At 36.9% G+C, this 23,307-nt stretch overlaps 1 protein-coding gene across 1 annotated transcript; it reads right to left on the reverse strand.

Moving 5' to 3' along the window:
- Positions 1 to 49: 49 nt before the first annotated feature.
- Positions 50 to 22,969, reverse strand: LOC110777081 (G patch domain-containing protein TGH). Its single transcript, XM_021981692.2, has 16 exons — positions 22,708 to 22,969; positions 21,791 to 21,881; positions 21,617 to 21,711; positions 20,467 to 20,570; positions 15,729 to 15,790; positions 15,573 to 15,647; positions 10,706 to 10,860; positions 9,447 to 9,522; positions 9,258 to 9,344; positions 9,083 to 9,160; positions 6,498 to 6,645; positions 4,623 to 5,115; positions 4,066 to 4,350; positions 3,845 to 3,967; positions 2,938 to 3,153; positions 50 to 897 (listed from the first exon to the last, which is right to left on the reverse strand). Exons 1-16 carry the CDS (start codon positions 22,840 to 22,842, stop codon positions 301 to 303), a joined length of 2,820 nt encoding a protein of 939 aa, XP_021837384.1. The 5' UTR covers positions 22,843 to 22,969; the 3' UTR covers positions 50 to 300.
- Between the last annotated feature and the right edge of the window lie 338 nt (positions 22,970 to 23,307).

The following is a 23,307-nucleotide window of genomic DNA, read 5'->3' on the forward strand; positions in this document are numbered from 1 at the left end:
AAGACCCAGAAAATTTAAGTTACAAATTACGAGGGCGAGGCGACGAAGATCACAGGTAAAGCATGATAAATATCAATGTTACAAAATAATATACAACTATATCTCCAAATCCCAAGGAATAACTGAAACTTGAAGAGGCACATGAAATAAACTTTCTTTATGCTGCAATGGTAGTCTCAAATTGTTTCTGGCCCGATTTGCTGGCCTCAATCATCTACTATAATAGATTTCAGATCTCCCCTGTACTTAGTTTCTTTTTCTATGGAGGTGTGCACTATCTACCAAGGAAAGATCCTACACTCACTTATGCCTCGAGTGCTTTCTCTTTCGATGCTTCTTCCGAGAAGACCGCTTTTTGTCATCTCTCGACCTAGAACTATACCGACCTCTAGAATCATCAGAAGAATCATCATCTGAACTGCTGTGTCTACGACGATGCTTCCTTGAGCGTTTTCTACTCCTTTCATCTTCTGAGGACGAACTCCTCAACTCATGTTTCTTCTTTTTGTCCCCTCGACCTACCCTCTCCAGTTTTGTATTATTGTCTACATTCTGCGAACTAGGAGTCATAAGTAATACTTCTTGCGCTCTGTCCCTGTCATCAACCACCCGATTCAAGTTTTTGCTGTCACAGACTGCAGAACCACCCAATCCAGCAGATGACGGAAAATCCTGAGTAACATCTTCATGAGGTAACAAGGTCCCAGCTTTAGAAGTTGCAGGAGGGAGATCTGGCGGAACCTCTAGACCAAGCTCTTTACCCAAAGACTCCAAAAAGTCCCCAGCTACTATGCGACTGAACGCAGCACTAGCAGCTTCTGTCTTCTTATGTGGATCTTCCATTTGATGTAAAACAGAATTGTCCTCTTCACCATCAGAGTCATCGGAGAATATAGCCTGCACATAAAACAGATGGAAGGAAAGGTGAAAACTAAAGCCAGGCCTTTGTCTAAATCAGAGACAGCATCAAATCTTATTGTAAAAGCCCGCCCATAAAATTTAGCTATTCTGCCCGTGTAATAAAATAATATTTTAAAAAGAAATTCCGCTATCTTTTACTCTAGATGTCGAAACCTTTGCTTGCACTTTAGAGTTGAGGTGTCAAAATAGAACCAATCACTGGTAGACATTAAATTTTGTAAATGCAAAATACTAAACAAAGTACAGAAATAACAAGTGAAACTTGCCAGGCATAACAAATTTGCAATTGATCACTTACTACAAAAATACAGAGTACCATTCTGCATACATGTCACAATGACACAGATACACAAAAAACAATTAATGAAAGTTTAGTTACAACCAAAAATACATATGCACACATCTGGAGAATATATACCCATGCCAGGTCTTATATAAACCATATAATTAACATTGATCTGTCACAATTGACGAAACTATGGTCCGACACTTACACTCTGAGGAAATAAAAAATCGTGGATAAAGATGGAGATGAAGTGTAAAAAGGTGGCAGAATGGTGCTAGTAAAAGTTTAAAATAGTTAGCAACACCACACTATGAGATAATTGAATCGATTCCAGGAAACTAAGTTCCCCTAACTTTTTACGAATAAGGCTGCTTGAGCAAATGACGGTCACAACAAAGAACCTAACAGAAGAACCAAAGATAAGAGAATCATGAGGGTGGATTGGGGGGCAGGGGGGGGGGGGGGGGGGGGGGAGGGGTTAAGAAAAGTTCCTGTGACAAAAGTAACTTCTTCTGAGTCCTTAAAATCCTCCCTTTCCCTATCAAACTTTATATTCTGGTTAAAATGAGATGATAATTTAAATACTTCGTATGAGCATCCAAAGCAATCCTCACTACCAAAGTATCACCCTGAACATCTAAGTACCAAACTTTCTAACCATTCCACTGAAGGCTATTCTTCTGACAAATCTTAACAGTGAAGGGTCAAGGTCCAAGAGAAACCACCATGACAGTCTCTCACCAGGCTATGTCCTTCAACACCATGACAGTCTCCCATGGGGGTATGTCTCCCACCGGGGTATGTCCTCCAAGAGAAACCAACATTCTAATCGTGGAAGATCCTGTGCTCTATTTAGAAACACTATGATACTAAGAATCTTAATTTCAAATCAAATACTCAATGGTTTGACATGGATATGGATTCTTGACACTTTATTTTAGACCAAATACATGCAATGCATAAGTATCTTGACATCAACACACAAGTAGCCATATATGAGGAGTGTAGCAGATAAGAGCAGAATTCAGAAATATGTATTCGGTTGAACTCAGATTCCCGGGAATTAACTCCCAATTGGGTTAGCGACCAATTGGGCTCCTCTTACACATGTGGAGACCTCTAAATATTTTTATTTCCTACTGATTGTGAATCCGAAGGATAAAGACAATTTATAAAATTCTACGTAGTACAACGCGAAAAATGGATCAAGAGATTTTTAAATCATAACCAAGGGTAAGCTAATCGATTTTTTTGCAAATCCTGCTTCCATATGCATGCCTGTCAGAAACTTTTCGCAGACTGTATCCAGCTCATTGGCCAACGGTGAACAAAAAGCACAAAAAGAGAAAAACATATACTTAACGACGAGAGAATTAAATCAAGATTATAAATCCAGCACAGCAAGCGAGAAAACAGAATCAACACCATGCCTTGTCATGCAAAAAAAAGGTGCAAAAGTTCCAGATAATTGTACGACTTACACTTACTATGCCCAAAATGAATCTGAATCAGTATTAGCTAATGAAACCAACTTTACTAACATTTTAACCATCAGGTGGGAAGGATAGGAATAAAACAGTATTATACGTGACCAGGGAAAGACCATTAAAGTGAATACTATGAGTGACAATGCTTCAAGTAGCGAAATGAATCAGTCACTAAGACGGGACACTTCAGCAGATAAAACTAGCAATCAAGCTGCCCTAAGAGAAAAGGTGTAGCAGAAAAACCTTGTAAAGATCCACCGGTCGCTCAACATTTTCAACTTCCACAGCAACTTCAGCTTCTTTGATACTCATGTCCATGGACAGCTCACCATTACTTTTCCAAAGAGTTGGAGATTGGTCACTAGACATATTCACATCCTCTGTCCTCGTAATTTTTGCAGTATCTGGGGCAAAAATAAGAGAATCCAGCTTGCCTCTCATCCTTGGAGCAGGGGGCGGCTGGCAAAGTAATAAATAATTAAACAAGTTAGAGAAACTACTTAAACAAATACAGGGAAATGAAATAACTACAATCATAGAGTAAAAATTACTAAATAATTTTCAATTCATAAACACAGACGATCATAAAGAAATATAGATGACAATAAATGAAAAAATATTCAGGGGGACTACAGAACAAAAAAAGTACTAAATATTTTTTCATTTGTACATGCAAAGAATCATAAAAAAAATATAGATGACAAAATAGTGAGTAATATTGAGATATAACACAGATCTATAGGTGAAATGTTAGCAGGCACATGCAAAGCCAAAAGATGATACACTCCCTACTCCATTGGGGCATGAGGCAGACAAGGGGAGTTAAAATAGATACAAACGGATTTACCAGCTGCAACAAAATCAATGGCATTAAAAATCACAAAAAATGAACTCAAATCCACCTTGATCAAGCACAAGAAGCGTTATCCTTAAAGATATCCAGTGAGAGACCAATAATTAAGATCAGCCATTCGGACACGTTAGTGGGTTAAGATCAGTCAATCGGACACGACATAGCCCTGTAGGCTTCTCAATGAATGACTGATCTTAACCCACTAACCTATATGGACTAATTTGCATGTACAAATACGGTGTAGCTAATGTGTTGTAGATGTAAAATACAAGCAAAAGGAAATAAAAAAAATCTCACTTTTCCCATAAAAGGATCAACAATGTCAAACCGCTTGCACAATAAAGGGGCAGGTCGCCATTGGAACTCTTCACGCTTCGGAAACATATTCTTTGATATCAATTCTTCAGTTGAGTTCCCAAGCTGTGGAAAGGATGGAGTATTAACCACCGGTTTTTGCACTAAGTTATAAATGCTCTTGGAACTAACCAGAACTCCGCCAGAAGTAACCTGAAACTAACCTGAACTCCACCAGAAGTAAACTGCATTCCAGTTGCCATAGTGAAATCACTTAACTGCTCACCAGAGAGCTTGCTTTGGTTGGCAGATTTGGTTTTCTGTATTGCCTCGGCAGCCGCCTCAAAATCCAATCTCTCACGAGCTCTAGCAGCTTCTGACATATAAGTTGCTTTACCTGAATCTGTTGCACGAAGTCCTCCCTGATATTTGTCTTTCAGGAACTGCTCAAATCTTGCTTGCTTTGCTGGATCATCTTTGTAAGGCTTTGCAGTTTCAAGGAGTTCTTTCTGATGAAGATCACGAGTAAGTATATATATAAATATATATAAATATATGAACATCCCGATATTATTGACCCTTGTCCCCGTCATGCTATATAATTGTTAAAGACCAAGCAAGCACATCATGACAATGTCCACAATATTAATTTTAGTTTATTTTATTTGTATGTTATAATTTCTGTTGGTGTTGCTGGAAAATGTTTGTTGGGTGTTACCAAGCACTTAATGGTTTTATCATGCACAAGTTGAAAACAGTAGCTATAATAAACAGTACTTACAAACACTTCAGGTTTGGTAAATGTATCCGACAGATTGGACTGAACATGAATATCATCATCAGCTGCTGCAGCAGCAGAACATGAATCCTTTAATGTCCTCTCAAGTGGCCTTTCCCCTAAGATATTCCCACGACTCTCAGCAGTCATTTTCTGCACAGTGGACTGTAACTTTTCATCTGGCCGCATTCTAATTTGATTAGTACACTTCTGTTGTGCTTCCCATAACTTCCTTGCATAATAATCATGGCCACTTCCGCCATTAAGGAAATTGAACAGTGGATTCGATTGATTCTTCTCTCTAGAGATATCCTCAAATAATTTACCACAACGAGCAACCAGAGCTGCAACTCCCTCAATCAAGACTTTATGGATATTATCAACAGGAGGAGGAACCTCTGGTGGAGGTAGATCACTTGTCCGGTTGTTAGTTTCAAGAGGAGCAGGAAACTTGTGTTGTGGTGCAAAATCCTTCGGAACAATAGGAGGATCAAATCTGGACACAGAATAACAGAAATTTTTTTGAATAAGTACAAGCTAGTATTTCATGAATGTGAACATTGTGAAGATAATCAATCATCTTTATCAATTATGACTTTACAGTGGCCAGACTAGGAAATGAGTCTAAAGACTAATAAATTGAGATTTATATTGATTGGAGTATTCAGAAGTGACATAGATGTTCTTGGAAAGGTCTTGCCAGTTGTGTTGTGGGCCTTGGCACAAAATCCTTCAAAACAACTGGGGTGCAGCTCTTTTCTATAATCTTTAGCCAGTTGTCTATCTCAGTATCTTCTCCCATCTTGCTTTTAGAACATTCTTTTGTAGAGTTAATTTATCAAGCCTAGTTTTATTTGTGCCCTGCCTTTTTGGATGGCCTTCCAGATGTGCCTTCTACTAAAGCATAGAGACAATGGCAATGTTAGGTCAAGTCCTAGTGTGAATAGTTAGACACTAAAGGGAAAGAATGGTCTTCGTCGGTGATGTACTGATGTGGTATCGGAACTTGGGGACCCTGCCAATCAAGTCCTCAAGAGTTGGTGGAGGTTCTCATAAAGCACCATATTGATATAGCATATATTCAAGAGACCAAATGAATAGGGGTTAAGGCTATGGAAACCAATAGCTACAAGCTTTGGCATTTGGAAATTAGAGAAAGACATGGTGCCGGACTGCCGGAATCTTGGTTGATAAGGAGCGCTTGTAACACACTGTGGAGGTGAAAAGAATAAAGCGATGTGACCATGCTATTCAGAATACTATGAGAGGAAACATTTGATATCAAGTGTATTCATGCTCAGCAAGTCGAGCTGGAAGAGCAGGTAAGAAATGACTTTCCAAAGATTAAGATAAGCTACTGTTCATGACACCTCAAAAAGAGAATTTGTTACAGGAAGAGAGTTCATTGGGCACATAGAGGTGAAAGCAGAAAGTTATGACAGTGCGCGTGGAGGCTCTGGTTTTAAGCAAGAGAAATAAGGGTCCGTCCTGGATTTTATTACCACATTTGATTTTGTCATAAAAGAACTATCGATTAAACACAAGAGCAGACCACCTTGTTAAATTGAAGATTGAGTGGCCAAGAATCAAATTGATTATTTCCTCTTAAGACGAGGAAACAAAGTCCTTTCTAGAAAGTCTCTTTCCATGAACAAAAGCAGCTGGTTATGGATGTCATAGTTAAGAGTTGGAGGCAATAGATTAATTTGATAAATCAAAACCACGCAAAAAATTCAGCAAATTTTGAAAAAAGAGTATAAGCAAGCAAAACAGGTTGGAGGGAGAACGAACCAATGTGGAAGCAAGCATTGATTACAAAAAAGATGATATGTAACAGGCAACATCCATATAATGCACACTGCTACCGCTGGAAAGTACCTTTGCAGTTGATACTCAGACTTAGATGCAATTCTGAATCTAGGAACAGCACCTTGGTCCACACGAGCTGCTTGTTGCCCATCATCTATTGCCAGTCTTGAGAGCTCATCATCATCATTTGGAAGATAAGTCTCAACATAATCATGTCCTATACAGTAGACACCAAGGATAGTGAGCAAAATCAGCATGGAAACTATAAGGTCGACAAACAACCTCAAGCAAAGATGTGATCAGCAATAGAAAAACAGCTACAAACACTGACTGGATTGCAGCGTGTCTCAAGTAGAACACCACGAACATTAACAGAACAACACATTGAGCATCCGCAAGACAAGCAATAATAAAATTCCAATATAAGAGATTCTATTCTTGGGTTTCCGCGCTAAAATCTATTTTTGCAGCCACCCAGAGAAAACTAAGCATAACGAACACCTTAAAGGAATACAGGAAGCTTTCGGTTTTTGTTTAAAAAGAGCTAAAAAAGAGTACTCTATAAGCAATAAGTGATAAGATTGAAAGATATCAAAAGTTAACAAAACAACGAAGACGGAGAATAACAATTGGGACACTTTAGACAAAAAAAGAAAATTCACAAATTTGCGGAAAAAAATTCCAATTCAAGGAGGAGCAGGTACCCAACAAAGTCAAAGACAATAAAAAGCCAAAACAATTATCATACTTATCCAGTAAGTAAGATAAAGAGCTAAAAAATCCTAAGGCGTGACATTGACACTGGTTACACACTTACACTTTAAATACAAAACAAAAAAACGGAAATGTGAAATTAATGCTTTCTCTACCAAATTAAATACTCAAACGCACAATACTGATGCATTATTCCAACTTCCAAATCAATTTTTAACAATTTCCCTGGACAGCTAAAACACATTGTAAACTCTTTATGGACAAAGGGAGCAACAGAAACTTACAAAAACCCGTTTTGATTGCCTAATTTTCATAAAATCTCAGATTTGTTTTGAAAGTCATTAACTCGTTATAATTTACATTTCAAAGGTTTTAATTTAATCGGTTATAATTTTTCCTCTCGGACCCCGAAAAGAAAAAAAAGTTCTTTGTTACATCTTATTTGAGATAAAATATACGGAGTATATGTTTACAGTGAATAGAGAGATTACAAATCACAATCTTCAATTTTACTTACATCACATGACCCAGACTAATCATTATAAAAATGACTTAATTCAGCTATAGGCTATAGCATATATCAAATATAAAACTAAGAGAAGCATAATATATTTTTATTTTTTTGGGGGGGTTGACAAGGTGAATGCCCCCAAGCTGGACCTGAGCCCCAGGTCCTCAACCCAACCTTAGTGGGCCATGCACTTGGAAAGAGGGGGGAAGAATAAGGGAATCACCACTCCCTAAGCACCTGCAGGCTGCAGCAGGCAAAGTCGACCCTGTGACCTTGAGGTTACATGGTGGAAGCCTTGTCAGCTACCCCAAGCAAGTTTGAAAAGATGTAGCATAGAATAAATTTTAAATTCTTTATTAAAATAAACTGACGTACAAAATGTCTGTACATTTGATAGACAGAGAGCTTAGATGATTGACGAGTTTAATAGCGTAAACATACAGCCTATTTAGAATCAAAAATTGATATTAGAAAAGTGGTAGGCCCTTTCAAATTTTAGAGAAAACAATAAACAACTACGCTCTTTCATGAAGGAAAGGTGAGGGGACCCAAGTACCATTAATAGGCAACAGCAGACAATTAAGAAATAAATCCAATAGGCAGTTTGATTTCTTGATATCGAGAAGAGGCAAGGTGTGCAATTTAAGAAACCCTTCCCAAGAATAGGAAAAAACTTACTAGAGAGATGGCGTTGCTCGTAAAAAAATAAAAACTAATCAACAAAAGTGAAACTGTCCACTAGCTGTACTTCACAAATTAGAAGGTGCACCCACATTTTTACGGGTTAAAAGCACACTTTTACGGTACACATTTTTACAGTTTATAAGCACATATTAGAGTTTTAAAGCACATATATTATTTGTTCTTTTAAAGCAGATACACTTTTTGTGTAAAAATGTGCTTTTAACGGTAAATATGTGCTTTCAAACAATAAAAATGTGTTTTTTTAAAGGAGTAAAAATAAAAAACCGACTCGGTTGCATGTAGCTCTACATGCAACCGTGTGTACTTTCTACCGATTGAGCTATACTTGGTGTTAATTACTTCACTCCAAATCAGATCCAGAAGAAAGAAATTATCCTCCTTTTCCAGCATCAAATATCCCTTAATGCATACCTTAATTGCAAGAACATTACACTACATCGCTACATTTGTCAGCAAAAACAACAAAATACAGTAAAAGAAGCAAACATATACTTCACCAAAATACTTCAAGCACAAAGAGCAAATGATCCAGCTGTTACTATGAGTTGTTTCCACGGTTCCACCGCTCTAGAATTTGTAATTTTGTAAATGTAATGTTACCTACTGTTGAAGTATTCTTACATAGCCGACACCATCACACAAGGCCATAAAACAGATATTTTGAGCAACACATAGATCTTAAGCACAAATCCCAAGTATTGATCATCTTTAACATAAGACTAACCAGATGAGTAGATATCCTCGTCCTCGACACCATATTCCTCCAAGGCACCAATACCAAAACCAGAAGCAAGTTTTCCTGCTGTAAGTAAGGAACAGAAGTTAGCAACTCTACTTTCTTGATGTTTAACAAGATTTAGAGCCAAAAGAAAAAGTCTTCCATTGAAAATAAATATTACACTTGGCAGTTGCAAGTTCTTGTCTTGATGAGAAAGGTTTTCTAAAGTCAATCTCTTTATTCCCTGATAAGCGTGATCGCTTCATTTCTGAAAATAAATCCAAATACTTCAGATATCTCATACCAAGGCGAAAAACAAAAATCAAGACTTGGGTAAAAGTCAAAGACCAAGAGAAATCACGTCAAATACCTCGAAATTCTGGAGCATGCTTGTATGGATCATAACCTAAACCATACAAGTCCTGCTTTGGCTGTCGTACATATACCTGAAACGAGCAGACATTACTTCCCTTGACTGAAACAAAGCCAGAATAGATTCTACAGTACTTTAACTACTGAATCCATTAGGTCCTTTGATTTGTGTAGAAAATGAAACAGAACACAAGATAGCATCTATGGTTATGAATTATGATTTCAAAAACAAATACTTCCTCTGTTTTTTTTTTACTTGCACCATTATCCTTGTATGGAAGTTGCATATTACGTAGTAGTTGCACCATTTCCTTTTATGGTATGTTTTCACATGCTTTTTGGTGTGTTCACACACTAAATACACATTTTACCCTTACTTACATTTCACATTTCACATTTACCATTGTTACCCAACATTTTCCTTCTCTTTTGCTTGGATCATATGGACAATTTTGATATTTACAATTTTTCTTAATCTTTGTGCCCAACTCAAATGGTGCAAGTAAAAAGAACTAGGAAGTATAGGCCAATGGCCCTCATCACTATCGTACATAATTTTTATTGGGTTCTTGTATGGTAGGCCCTATGCTTTTCAAAAATCTATACTGTATCCTCACCTTTGTAAGGCGTCCACAGTACCCCCAGAGGTTTTAAGAGTGTCTCAGCGATGCCCCTGCTAATTCTCTCCATTGATAACTTTTGCTAAACAGATAATTCCACGCGTTCTAATTTAATTCGGGGCTTTAAACATATTTAATTAGCTTAAGCATGTTATAGGATTGGAGAAAAATGACATAAACCCCTTTCCCAGTAACTTTTAACAAGTGGGAGAAAGTGCAATTAGAACGTATAAAATATCTTATCAACAAAATTTATCAAGGGAAAATATCGGACAGATCATCGTTAATACCCTTTTAAAACAATAGGGTTACTAGGAAACTTCGAAAAACATGAGGGTACAACTTAGATTTTCGAAAAATTTATGGGCACCGGCCGCACAGCATAAAAACTTATTTATTTTAAACAGGTTATTTTTCTCAAATTCCAATTTTTGTTAAAAAGAATTACCATATAGAATAGACAAACATCAAGGTTAACATTTTTTTTCTATAAGATTAATATTAATATTTTATTGAACCATAGAGAGAAATACAGCAAGAAGCTAGGTGTCCTAAGAGTGAATCACAAAAGATATTGACAAGTTTCCTAATTCCTTTGAGGTGGCAATTCAAATTATACTGCCAAATACAAACTTACAGGTGTAGTCCCCCCGGTAGACTGAACATCATCAGTAGCAAGATCCTCCATGAGGGCATCAGAACTATTCTTATAGGGCTCAGAGCCACCCCCATCAGCAGTTTTATCCACAGAGGAAAGTGCCATAAATGCTTTTCTTGCTTCTCGGCGGGCCTCTAAATAATAAATATAAACAAACATGATGTAAGGAAACAACCTCCTCCTTCCCCCTCACGAAAAAGATCAAATAAAAAAAAATAAAAAAAGGAAAGTAACATAAAGAGGATAACAAACTTAATACTCCGTAAAAAACCTACTGATTGATTCAGTTTGTCGACTTCTAAATAGCCATTCAGACGACAACCCCTTAGTTGTGAGTCTGTAACTATTTGTACTAGACAAGGAAACAACAATCAATAGGATTTCCAAAGTTCCAAAAGCTTAGGTAGGAATTTCCAATGCCAGTTTATATATCTGAACAATGTATTTTAAGATCAAACTTGATCTTCATAAACCCCTTCCAAAGAGAGTAAGATTTAGGGAATCTCCAAAACCACAAAGAGATTCTTAAACAGAGCATCACCAAAACCTATTCCTCTTTCGACAACAGAAACCTAAGCAACAAGATGATCCCCCTTATCGCCACCAACCTCCAAAAGATGAAGACTAGCACCTTAAAAAAGAAAAGGTAATTAAGAGCAATATTCGATAGAGAAGACCTAATCAAAGATATTCTACCCCCATAGGAGTAAAAAGTAAGACCAATCTATACACTAGCATGACATGATTCCATTCATACACCCAACAACTGGAAACATGGGAGATACAAGTCGAGCTAAAAATTACTCTAGCACTCTTTTTTTATATATCCTTCGTTACTTATCGAATCAATGCAACACCAATTGCATTTAAATGTAGATTGAAAAATAAATTGAATGGGTAAATTGTAGCCTCAAACTGGACATAAAGTGATCGCTTGTCGAAGTTGAATTTTGCATGCAGGGGAGACACCTCAGAGTTGACTCAGACTAGTAACGTGGGCGGTGCAAACAAAGGTAATACCTACTTGTGCGCTGAGGTGGACCTTCAACAGTGGGGCCAATGAATATTCTCATGGATTTCCAGACTTATTTCCATCGATTCTTCATATTATTATCATCATTACACCATTGTCTTCAAATAGGCTCCCGCAACAAACGGGGTAAAAAATAACCACTATTACATCCTCCGTATATTTTACTTGCAAAATACCTCCATGGCACGCAGTTTAAAGAAGAGATTAGAGAATGTTAACCCAATTCCTACAGGTATTTAAGTTGTTTTGATGAAGTTGTATATTTACCTTCTCTAATCTCTTCCTTAAAGTGCGTCTCATGACTCATGAGGGTATGTTCCAAGTACACAAAACAGAGAAATTACTTTTAAAGTTCAAATTGTGTCCTTGGAGTCCTTGATTTCAAAAATTCCATGTGATAACATGAGCAAAATCTTAATCTTCATTTCTGTATTCAACTTCAAATTCCAGATTATGGTTAGTGAGAAAGTACCTATCATCAGTCACATTTGGTTTCATACTCAAATTCTGCCCCAAAAAGCCTACAAGCACAATTTTCTACACTAGCCTCCCGAAATAAGTAGCATAGTCATAGACAACCCAAAATCAATCACCTCCCGGAATTCTGAACCTCTGATGCTCTAAAAAACTAAACCCCCTAACTCATCCTAAGGTTTCCTCAAATACGATTTAAAAATCACACCTTCCCCATCTCTCCCACTCATGTTTGTTGCCACTTTGGTCCACTTCACCAACAATCTGCTAAAGTAATTTGCATCGAACAAAGTATACTAGGAAGCACAACGAACTAGCCAACACTTCACTCAAAATCTTATACACACTAATAATAAACTTATCCCTCGCATTCTTAGATCAATACTTTAGAGGAAGCAAAGTAATAAAATTGGAGTTCACTCTTGCTCATGCAGCCAACATAGCAGACTCACTGAAAACCCTGAGATCACTTTTAATAGTAACCAATATGCCTTATTAAAACACGGCAGTAAAGCAGGGATTTCTCATTTTCCATGCAAAAAGTTCCTCTCTAATCTCATGTTTCTCAAAAGGGCATAGCAACAAAATATTGACCACATAATAAACAAGACTACATTTTAACCAGCATCAAGCAATCAATCATGATCTCTATAATTAAGTCCTTAACAATATTTGTTCGAAGAACAATAACCTCATGATCCAAGACCTCAACGTCTCAGGCTAAGAAAATGCCTAGTTATCATGATCTTAGGAATGAAAGGCTTAAATCACACAATTTATATCTCTAATACATAAATAATAAATAGAAAGGAAGCCTTGTGACCTTGACTCCCAAAGCGGGGTGGTCACGAGAGCTGTAGTACTAGTTTAGTCAGAATCCCCCTCCCCCTCATCCAGCTAGCTTAATAGCTGAAATGGAGTTCTCGAGGTGATGTAGTAGCTAAAGCTATGCTTTTGGATTAGTCTTCTTTTCTACTCAAGTGGGTTTGAGTCTTCTATACCAATCAAGGGCACAAAGAGGTTCCACCTCTCGGGGGTGAATTGAATTATTCGACCATCAGTTGGTAGTATGAGAACCCTAAAGTAATTCTAAATGATTTCACCAAGGACTCCCATTAGTTAGTAAACTGGACCGTTAGGCCTTGAATCAAGGGAAGGCAACAAGGTATGACGCTAAAACTTTTAGTAACGGAACAGCCTTAAGATACGAATGATAGCCCGCAAGCTTTCCAAAATCTTCACTTTAGCAACTTCAAAAGCGGAGCTTAAGCAACTTTGTTCCTTAATGTAAGCACTAAGTGTGTAAACAAAATCTTCATTTTAGCGACTTCATATCCTGGTCTTGTGCTCTTAGGAAAGTTACAGTCCTCTTGAACAACCTATAATGATATATTTCCTCTTTGATTAAAAGGCTTTTAAAATTCAATTCCCCTTAATAAAGAATTCAATAGCATTTGACTAACTCGGGTTTCGTAAAGCAGTACTGATCCCCGGAGGCAAAGATTCCTTCCGTTCCTTTCCTTCCAAGGAAATGGAAATGAAACTATATGTCGTAATTTAGCCCACTTACTTTTCTTGTTTTCCATAAAAAATCAAACCCTTTGATGTCTTGCACAAAATATCATACTCCTCCAATAGATCTACCACAATAACCAACCTATCTCAAAGCTCAATCTTCTAAAGAGTCTCTCCTTCCTCCCCAACCCCCCCCCCCCCCCCCCCCCCCCTAACATCACCAATATCTTCAACACTCCCACCATGAACTTCTCTTTGACACACTTTCACTTCCTCAATAAATGGTATTTTATATATGAAACTTCCTACAATTTAACCCGTCCCAAGTCCCAACTCTAAATTTCACACATAGCCCACCACTCTTGACCCATCTCTAAAGTCTAAAATCATGTTGAGAACTTGAGATGCCCACATATTTTCAAAACTAAATGGAGTAGGGACCCAAAAGATTTGAATTGCCTCGTAAATAATAGGAAACGAGTTGTAATAAATCTAGGGCCGATACCTTGAACCAAATCAGACTAATCCTCTTTTTACTCTAAAAGACACCTACAACCTAGAAACCTGCAAGACAGTTCTTTTTCCTATGGATGAGTAGGTAACACCTTCACTTTTCTAGATGACCCGAATACGTTTCTCATTTATTAGGGTCTTGAAAAAGAACTTACAACCAAAAGAACCCATAAGTAGTGGGTCTAAACGGGATTGGTGTCCTCCCATTTGGGTTAATGAACAAAAAAGTATGACAAGAATTTTTGAAAAATTGACAAAAGTGAGAAGTGATAAATGGGGAAAAGGAAAGGAAAAAGAAAAACTATCTTTTCATTACTCCTTTATCCTTTTCTCGTATATCTCTTCCTAACTCAATGAAGGATATTGCTCCACATCTACCCTCATGTGCCGAACTTTTGAAGTTATGATAAAAGGTTGTGCTCGCCAATATATGATAATTGATTATCTTCCGTACCAACCCGATCGGAGCCAACCGAAGGCGACCTATTTTTGACAAGAAACATGGCACTTTGTCTATGGCCTGATTTACTAGGCTTGGCTCAAACTATGGCTAACTTAATGGGCCCCCTTACAACCAAGTTGTGTTTGGCCCATGTGGAGTGCAACTGGTCTTTTCCATCAAGTATAACTGTCTAACTGTTACTTGTTACTGGTGGATATTATTAATCAACATTTGAAAAAATATAAGATGGAAAGTAACTTTTTACAATTGGAAGGGAAACAATTAATAAATAAAATGATTTAAACAGGTTGGTTGACACAAACCCTAAATTTTGGGTTAAGATTGAGTATTTTTTGACCCATAAGTCTATAACCCAAACTGACCCTAACAGAGATAACCCGTGACTCCGAGACGAACCCCAAACCCCGACATGACCGTTTTAGTAACACCTCTTGGTGTAATTTAAAATTATGGAAGCTTATCTAAAAATAAATGTGTAAAACAATAACTATAGTAATATTGGATTTCCTCAAAGCCCATGGGTAATATATTTGGTTGTATTCAAAGACACCTACAAGCGACTTCAAAAGAATTTTCCCTTATTCTAGCAAATATAGATTCAATGCTATTCAATAATATAACACAGGAACCTTTGTATCTTCGGATTTGGTCTTTTTTTTTTGAAACATATTCGGATTTGGTTTCTAAACGTTAGTAAATGCCAGGTGGATAATATATAAGCCCGTTTGAAGTCGTTGCGAGCCGGAAAGCGTTTTCAATTGACTGCGACAAATTGACAATGTAGACAACTACGCAAACAAATATGACAAAGAGGTCTTCAAAGAGCCCTCCAGACTTAAAGAACATACCATGGTGCGAATTGATAGATGAATCCTTTATTGATCGACCATGGCGCCATCCCATCTTCAACAACAACTTTACACCTAAGAAACGACACCAGGTAAGCTTTAAGTGACCATAAAAGGTTTGCTTTGAAATAAAATTTCTAGAATCAGTAGACAAACCAATAGATTCTGTAGCAGGAATAACTAATTCATCAGGAACAGGACCCGGGATAACTGATGGCCTGCAGCAAAACAATTTGTTATTACATAAGATATTTTTATAATGTGTCTCTTACATAAATACATATACAAGAAAACTACTACTACATTATTTTAATTGCTATATGTGTGTTGTTCTTAATAATGGCTTAATTCCTGTTGACCAATTTCATAAACTATAGTAATATAGCAATTATATTAACTATGGTGGCAGTAGAGATTATAATAAAATTAATACTCTCTCCATTCTCGTGAATTCAACCCGTGGTAAAGGCGGTTAAAAAACTTTGACCACAAATTGTGATCTATAAGGAAAAACACTATCATGTGGGATCTTGTTAGATTTGTCTCAAAGTTCACTTTTAAGGATACCAACTTCTCATAATTTTATTAATGCGTAATCAAATATATTAATGGACCAAGATGTGCCTCGAGAACTATGTAAAAACAAATGGCTAGAACTTAGAATGGAGGGAGTAATAAATTTGAAACAGAATGGTTTTCTTGTTTGATGTTTGGCCGGCAATGGTAATGACTCCCTTTCTCCCATTTCAAGTTAAAACAAAGTTTCAAACTAATTGACTTCGGAAATCAGGTAAACAAAATAGCAAAAGGTTATAATATATATTATTAAAAATAAAAATAAAAATAAAAAATCCAACCTTAATTGTCGAGGTCCCACATCAGGCCACCCTTCAATTTCGGCCACAACTCTATCTACCACCCAACTAAAGCCTAAAAAGGTTCGATTTGAGGAAACCTTTTTTTTTTCAGAAGCTGAAATCTCTTTTCCTCGCATCTTTATGAAGTTGACCAAGGCGCTAACTCCCAAGCCTTGTCGAACGTAGTGGCCTACTTTGCCAGAAGTGATTTTCATGGTGCCTGGATCCGTCCTTCACCTAGACGCGCCTAAGGCACACTTTGAACACTATGCTAGTACTCCAAAAACATAATAATTTTAACCCTGAGATTGGATCGGTTCTTATCGGAGTAGTTTTCTAGTATCAAGCATGGATGAACAACGTAATTATATTTATAACTTTTGGTAAGAACAAATATCTTTTCCTTTTCAGTGACCAGAATCCTAATTCTGGGACGACTAACAAACTCCCAATAGCATTTTGTAAACACTTTCAAAACAGAATGCCAACGAGGATTTGAACTTGTTCAAAATGCTTAAGGGCCCTCAAAACAATAAGAATGTTGAAAATGCTAATTGCCATTTACGGCACACAAAAGCCTACAAGGGCAAAAACAAGAATCTAAATTCCATAAGTAAAAAGTCTCATCCCTAAAAATATGTTCATCCAGTTCCTCACATAAACAACTGAATCATCAAAAGACGCTTCCTTATTACATCAACCATTATTTTCAGCTTTTTTCCTGAAACAGCCAAATTTCAAATGCCTCATCAGGCTGAATTCAGAAATTTCAAAACAAGATATACTCAAGATGCTGCAGTGCTGCACAGTGCACAGAGACCCCTTAAGATAAAGAACTAGAAACAGATCAACTAATTCTTCAACTTCTCCACGAAACTCCACTCACTTACAAGAATTTGTTCTCTTCTTTTGAACATATCTCATGGCTAAGTTTAACTGAAAGGAGGGAAATAGCAATAAAATAGTAGCTGCGAGTTATCAACCGGACCCTTTCAATAATGTGAGAGAATTTCCTCAATATTATCTTTTATAGCAAAAAAAAAAAGCACTCCCTTTGTACGACATGGCAAGGGCATCCACCAAAAGCTGGTTACTATCCTTTTACTATTCACACCAAAAATCATAAATCAAACATTAATATATTTTAGGGTATGGTGCACGGAAAAGAATATTCAGTTCCATAGTGACGAAAGGGTGATTCATACAACATTAATAGCAGAATTACCCTAATGCCCCTAAAGACACATGATTATTAACTGAAAATCCATATCCTCATAGACATTGATGTCATCATTTCCTCTTTAAAGAAAATGATCATTTTCATAACAAAGAAGGTAGAAGAAAAGAGGGAGGACAAAAACTCCTCGATTTAAGAAGCAACTGGAAAAGAAAGAGGAAGCTCCAACCACTTTCTACACCCAACGAAGCCCCCCCCGGATGTTGTGCCTAGTGAGAAGCTAAGAAGAGTAATAACACTACTTTAAAGACAACAGAGACCTAGGTCTAGTGGTCAACAGCTTGATTTTGAGATACCATTATTTTTCAGCCATAATACCCACCAAATAGCAAAGGTGTGGTAGCATACAAAACGCAAACTTGCAAAAGGAATCTGCAACTGTAAGTTCTCCAAGATAGTAACCATGGGGAAAATATGATCGAGATATTCCTTACATATCTCTCATGAGAAACCTACAACAGCACGTGCGCAAAGATAGTAACCATGCAAATAACATGGTCAACACATCCCTTAACCATCCTCTCATTTAAGGAGATTGGAAATTTGATGCGCAAAGAAACATAGCCATGACAAGGAGATAATGGAGAAAAGTAGCTTCCAGATATACATACCTAACCAGGAAAGACAAAAAGCTGCCCAATTAAAACTACGGATTTTTCATGAAATGCCCCCGAGGTTTGCTTTAATGCACCAAATACCCCTAAACTTTTCAGAATGCACCAAATACCCCCGAGGTTTTAAAAAATAACACAAAATGCCCTTAATGAGCATTTTCCGTCCATTCCGTTAAGTATCCGTTAATATTTTTATTTTTTTTGTTTTCCTTTTTTTTCTTTCTCTTTCCGTTTCTTTGTTCTGTCTCCTTCTTCTTCCTTCTTCCTTCTTCCCAGGGAGTCTGCAAACCAATCCTCCAAACTTCATCATCTCTGCTCCTTTCTCTCTCCCTCTGCTAGTCCTCCAAATCCATCATCTTTGCTCTTTTCTCTCTCCTCCTTCCAAATCTGTGAACTCCATCGCCACCCACAACCACCGAGGAACCCTTCATCTTCTCTTCTCCTTTTCTTTCTTAAATCCAGAAAATCAACCTTTACATCCCAGAAAAATCAGCAAAAAATCAACGATTATATCACCAAAAACATTTGCAACAAGATCTCAAAAAAAACCCTCTAATTCAAAGCTAAACCCCGAAAAAATCGTAGCAATCTCGTCCACGGATTCTAGGCGTTTGTGGTGGTTCTGGGAGCCATTTGGGTCTCCTCACCATAGTCTTTCTCTCTCTCCAAATTTGATTTATTTTGATGGTTTTGATGCTTTGTGATTTATCTGGATTTTCAATTTGTTTGCGGTTTGCAACAATTTAGATTTTCTTGCAATAATTTGGGTTTGAAATAATCTGGGTTTGCAATAGATTGTAGAGATGATGGTGGTGGTGGAAGAAGAAAAAGACTGATTTTGGTTGGTTTTAATGGTTGGGTTTTGTGATGATAATGATGGTGAAGAACATGAGAGAGAAATTGGGCGAGAATGAGAAGGAAAAAGGGCGGGGTAAAATGACGTGGTGAAGACGAATTTGCAGAACCAAGCACCACCATCAAAGCAATATCTGAATTTGCAGGAAGTTTTTTGGGAGATGATGGTGGCGTGGTGAAGACGAATGAAGAAGCAAGCAACTTCATATTTTTGGGTCAATTTGTTTTTGTTTTTTTTGTTTTTTTAATAGTTAATTAGATTTTTAGGGGCTTAATTTTTTTAGATAATAGTTACTTAATTTTTTAGGGGTTTAATTGATTTAATTAGGTGCTAATATTAGGATTAGTAGAGAAAATTGTTGAGGAAGGGTAAAAAAGTAAATTCACGCTAACGGAGACTTAACGGAATGGACGGAAAATGCTCATTAAGGGGATTTTGTGTTATTTTTTAAAACCTCGGGGGTATTTGGTGCATTCTGGAAAGTTTAGGGGTATTTGGTGCATTAAAGCAAACCTCGAGGGTATTTCATGAAAAATCCGTTAAAACTAACAAGGGTTTAAGCATCTATGTAAACATATTAATTCTTTGTGAGCCTTGTGATTCTTTGGAGATCTTCGCGCACCTTCACCCCTACCTAGGTGGCAGCCTCTTTGGTAACATTAGAGTAGCACTGAAGTTGATATCACCACCATCATTATAAATAAACCATAGAGTGGGATAAAAGAATACTAGGGGACAACAATTAATCATCACCAAAGAAAGTGTGTGCAACTTTCAAAAGTTGCTGCCTCTGCAGCTTGTACAATTTTAAAAAGTAAGACCTTCATTGAACATTACACAGTTAATTAGTCAAATCATCCTACTTTTACATTTGTCTCTTAAACAAACTCCTGGGTAGCTAAGGGGACGTTCTATTTCTCAAACCCAAAAGAGACTAAAACCAATCAAGAAAAGTTGGATCCAACAGAAAAATGTAAACACTGACAAATATATATAAGAGCAATGATCAAATTGTGTTTAACTTCTTCGAGACATCAATGAGAAGACAACAAAAGGTGTCTTTAGCTTCTACCAAGACCAACACCATATCCTCCCGTCCCAACCAAAATGGCTCGTAATGACCACGTATTAGAAAACTTCAGAGCATGTTATCGAGTTTAGCCAATATTTTATTGCCATAGTTCTTTCAAGCACATATCTTCGTTCTTACTTAAGAAGTAAGTGTACGACGCTAATTGATGAATGAAACAGACTAAAGAACAAAAATATACCAGTAACTTCATAAACAACCCACAAATATGAAACAATAAGGGAACGAAGGAAAATTCACCTCTGCTTCTGCTCCTTCTCAGCTTGTTTGCGAGCAAGCTCTGCAGCTGTAAATCCAAACGTATCAAACTGTGATGATGTTCCCAAAATTTGACCACCCATTTCCTAGCAAGTTATAAGAGGAATATCATTCATTAAGTCCTAGTAATGGAAGAACATTGCATAAAAATTGCATTCAGTCCAGACAAATGGAAGAACGTTGCATAAAAATTTCAAAGACACCTGAACCGAAGTCTTCAATTCAAAGAATAACAAGACTAAACTGAAGTAATAAATTCCCCACTTTCTATTCCAAAGACTTCCTTCTCACATCTTCCACCAATTTTTCTTACATGTATACTCTCTCCCTAATTTCCCTCCTCTCCAGTCCAAATCTCTAACAATACTCAACTCCCCCTGTAGAACTTTCTACTTGTGTTCTCCCTCTTCCCTATTTCTCTTCTTCCTTAAATTCGTTCCCTCTTCTCTTATACTTGCATCGTTTTCCTCCTTTGTCTCATGTTATTTCCCATATAGTTTAGGCTGCATGCATGCATGTACTTATTACTGCAAAATATTAATATACTTTTGAACAAGAGAATCAGACCTTGATGAAAACAAATCATTAGTTAACAATAACAATGGACAAATTATAGCAATGTTGATTCGTATTGTCTTTGACAAAAAGAGACTCAAAGCGAACAAAAAGTATATATGCAAAATTATATTGCCGGCTTAGCTATAAGAATCAAAGGAAATCTGCTAGGAACAACCATTACCAATGGGTATGTTATTTACGGGGCTTTCTGACTTTCAGCCTTCAAGAGAATCAATTTGTGCATAACTTGAGAAATTTATGTTATAACATCATGTTTATTGTTCAGTAAACACTAATATGCTAAATAGTACACTTCATTGGTAAGTTATGCATCTACTCCCATACAAATGTGATTTGGGTCAGGGAATCCATTGTCCCTTCAGTATTTGTATTTAATAACTTTAACATTCGAATGCCATTACCATGCAGAAGATAGACATGCAAAATCTATTGTAAATTTGTAATCAATAGACACATACTCAACCAAAGATCAACGAAGAAGGATTTCCAGCAATTAATACGTAAAAGTGACATTGATATTACTTATTAGAAAGTATACAAAGATATCACATACATCTTTTTCATCATCATCCAGGAAGTCCAAAACATTCTGCTTTTTCGCTTCAGCTCTGTTCTTCCGGGAAGATGTGAATGACTGTGGAGCCCAACCTGCACAGAAGCTCACATTAAAAGGACCAAATCAATCTGCAACAAAAAAAAATAGTTGATACAGATTATCAATGCATACCCTCCTTTGAACCAACTGTATTGTAAAACCCCGCAGAAAACCCTCCGGTGAATGCTCCGTGAAATCTTCTCCTTCCTTCTTCATCTGTGACCTAATCAACATAATCACTTCTCAACAACTAACTAGAAGAAAACACTAGCAGTTGTTAACCACAATTCCTACCTTAATCATCTAAACACCTATACTATTTTATTCATATATATGGATAACTAGATTGCCATATTTCAGGTGAACTGAACGGGACATAGACTAAGCATTCGCGAAGATAAAGTGGTTTGGAATGAGGAATTTGATTAACATAGGACATAAGAAATTGTAAATCAGAAATCTTCACCGTGTTATACAAACTGATTGTGTGCCTACTATCGACACACTAATGCTCCCAGTCTCCAGAAATTATTAATGCAAGTAGCTTCCTCAGACTCCATAGAAATGAAGAGGAAGCTTACTACAATAACACGAAAATATTTGTATAAAGGCTATTCTACTCATATTGATGCGAAAGTTTTCGCTTTTTGCTATTCCATTTGGAAACATCCAATAACTATCAACCTTCGCCAATGCTTCCTCCGCTAACCACAACAACAGATTAACGCAGCAAATTACGTGCCGCTAACACTGTAAAATTCACACAAACTACCTACAGAAATCAACGCGTTGGACAATGCTACACAGATAATTATAGAATTGAAGGTTAATTGATCAATTTAACACATTTTGACAATAATAACTCAAAAACCACTTCAAATTGAAAGTACGTGTATATATAAGGTAAACTTTCAGACATTTAATCAATAAAATGTGAAATTGAAAAACGTTGAGCTCGGAAAATTGATTGGAAGGGTTATAGAAGTAGAAAATTACGAACAGAAGATCAAAAATTGAAAAAAAGGAAAAAGGTAAAAGGCAAAAGGAACCTCTTGCTTCCAAGAAGGAAGGGTACGGAGTTGAGAAGAAGCAACAGCAAGGGCCTTCTTCTTGCGACTGGTGAGGTCTTCTTCTCTCTCAATAGGAGTTCCGAAGAACACCAAGTCTTCTTCGTCGGAATCCATCGCTCTCACTTTCTCTCTCCTCTTTGCTCAATTAGAATGTAAACTCAGAAGCGCAGTGCGGTGCGGTGCGGTGCAGAGGCGCGGTGTTACACCCCTGGCTTCGGTGTTTTCTAACTTCTTGTCATTTGATTATTCGACGCTTGAAGGACTACTAAATAACATAAGATCCAGTCCGTTAAATTTGACCATGAGATCTGAACTGTCCAAATTAAAATATAAAAAATAAAAAAAATGTGAGAAAAATCTTTTAAAGTCCAAAAATTGACAAATGGCCTTTTTTAAAAAAAAAATGTGAAAAAGGGACCAATTCAATTTTTTTGTTGTGGATAAGGACCAAATGCCATTTTTCGGTGGTCAACGTTAATTTTCCGTCGGTCAACTGTGATGTGTTAGCAAATACTCCCTCTGTCCCTTAATACTCGCACTGTTTTGACTTTTTGCACTATTCACATAATTCACTTTGAC

Source organism: Spinacia oleracea, chromosome 5 (assembly GCF_020520425.1).
Source record: "Spinacia oleracea cultivar Varoflay chromosome 5, BTI_SOV_V1, whole genome shotgun sequence".
In the NCBI taxonomy this organism is placed as follows: domain Eukaryota; kingdom Viridiplantae; phylum Streptophyta; class Magnoliopsida; order Caryophyllales; family Amaranthaceae; genus Spinacia; species Spinacia oleracea.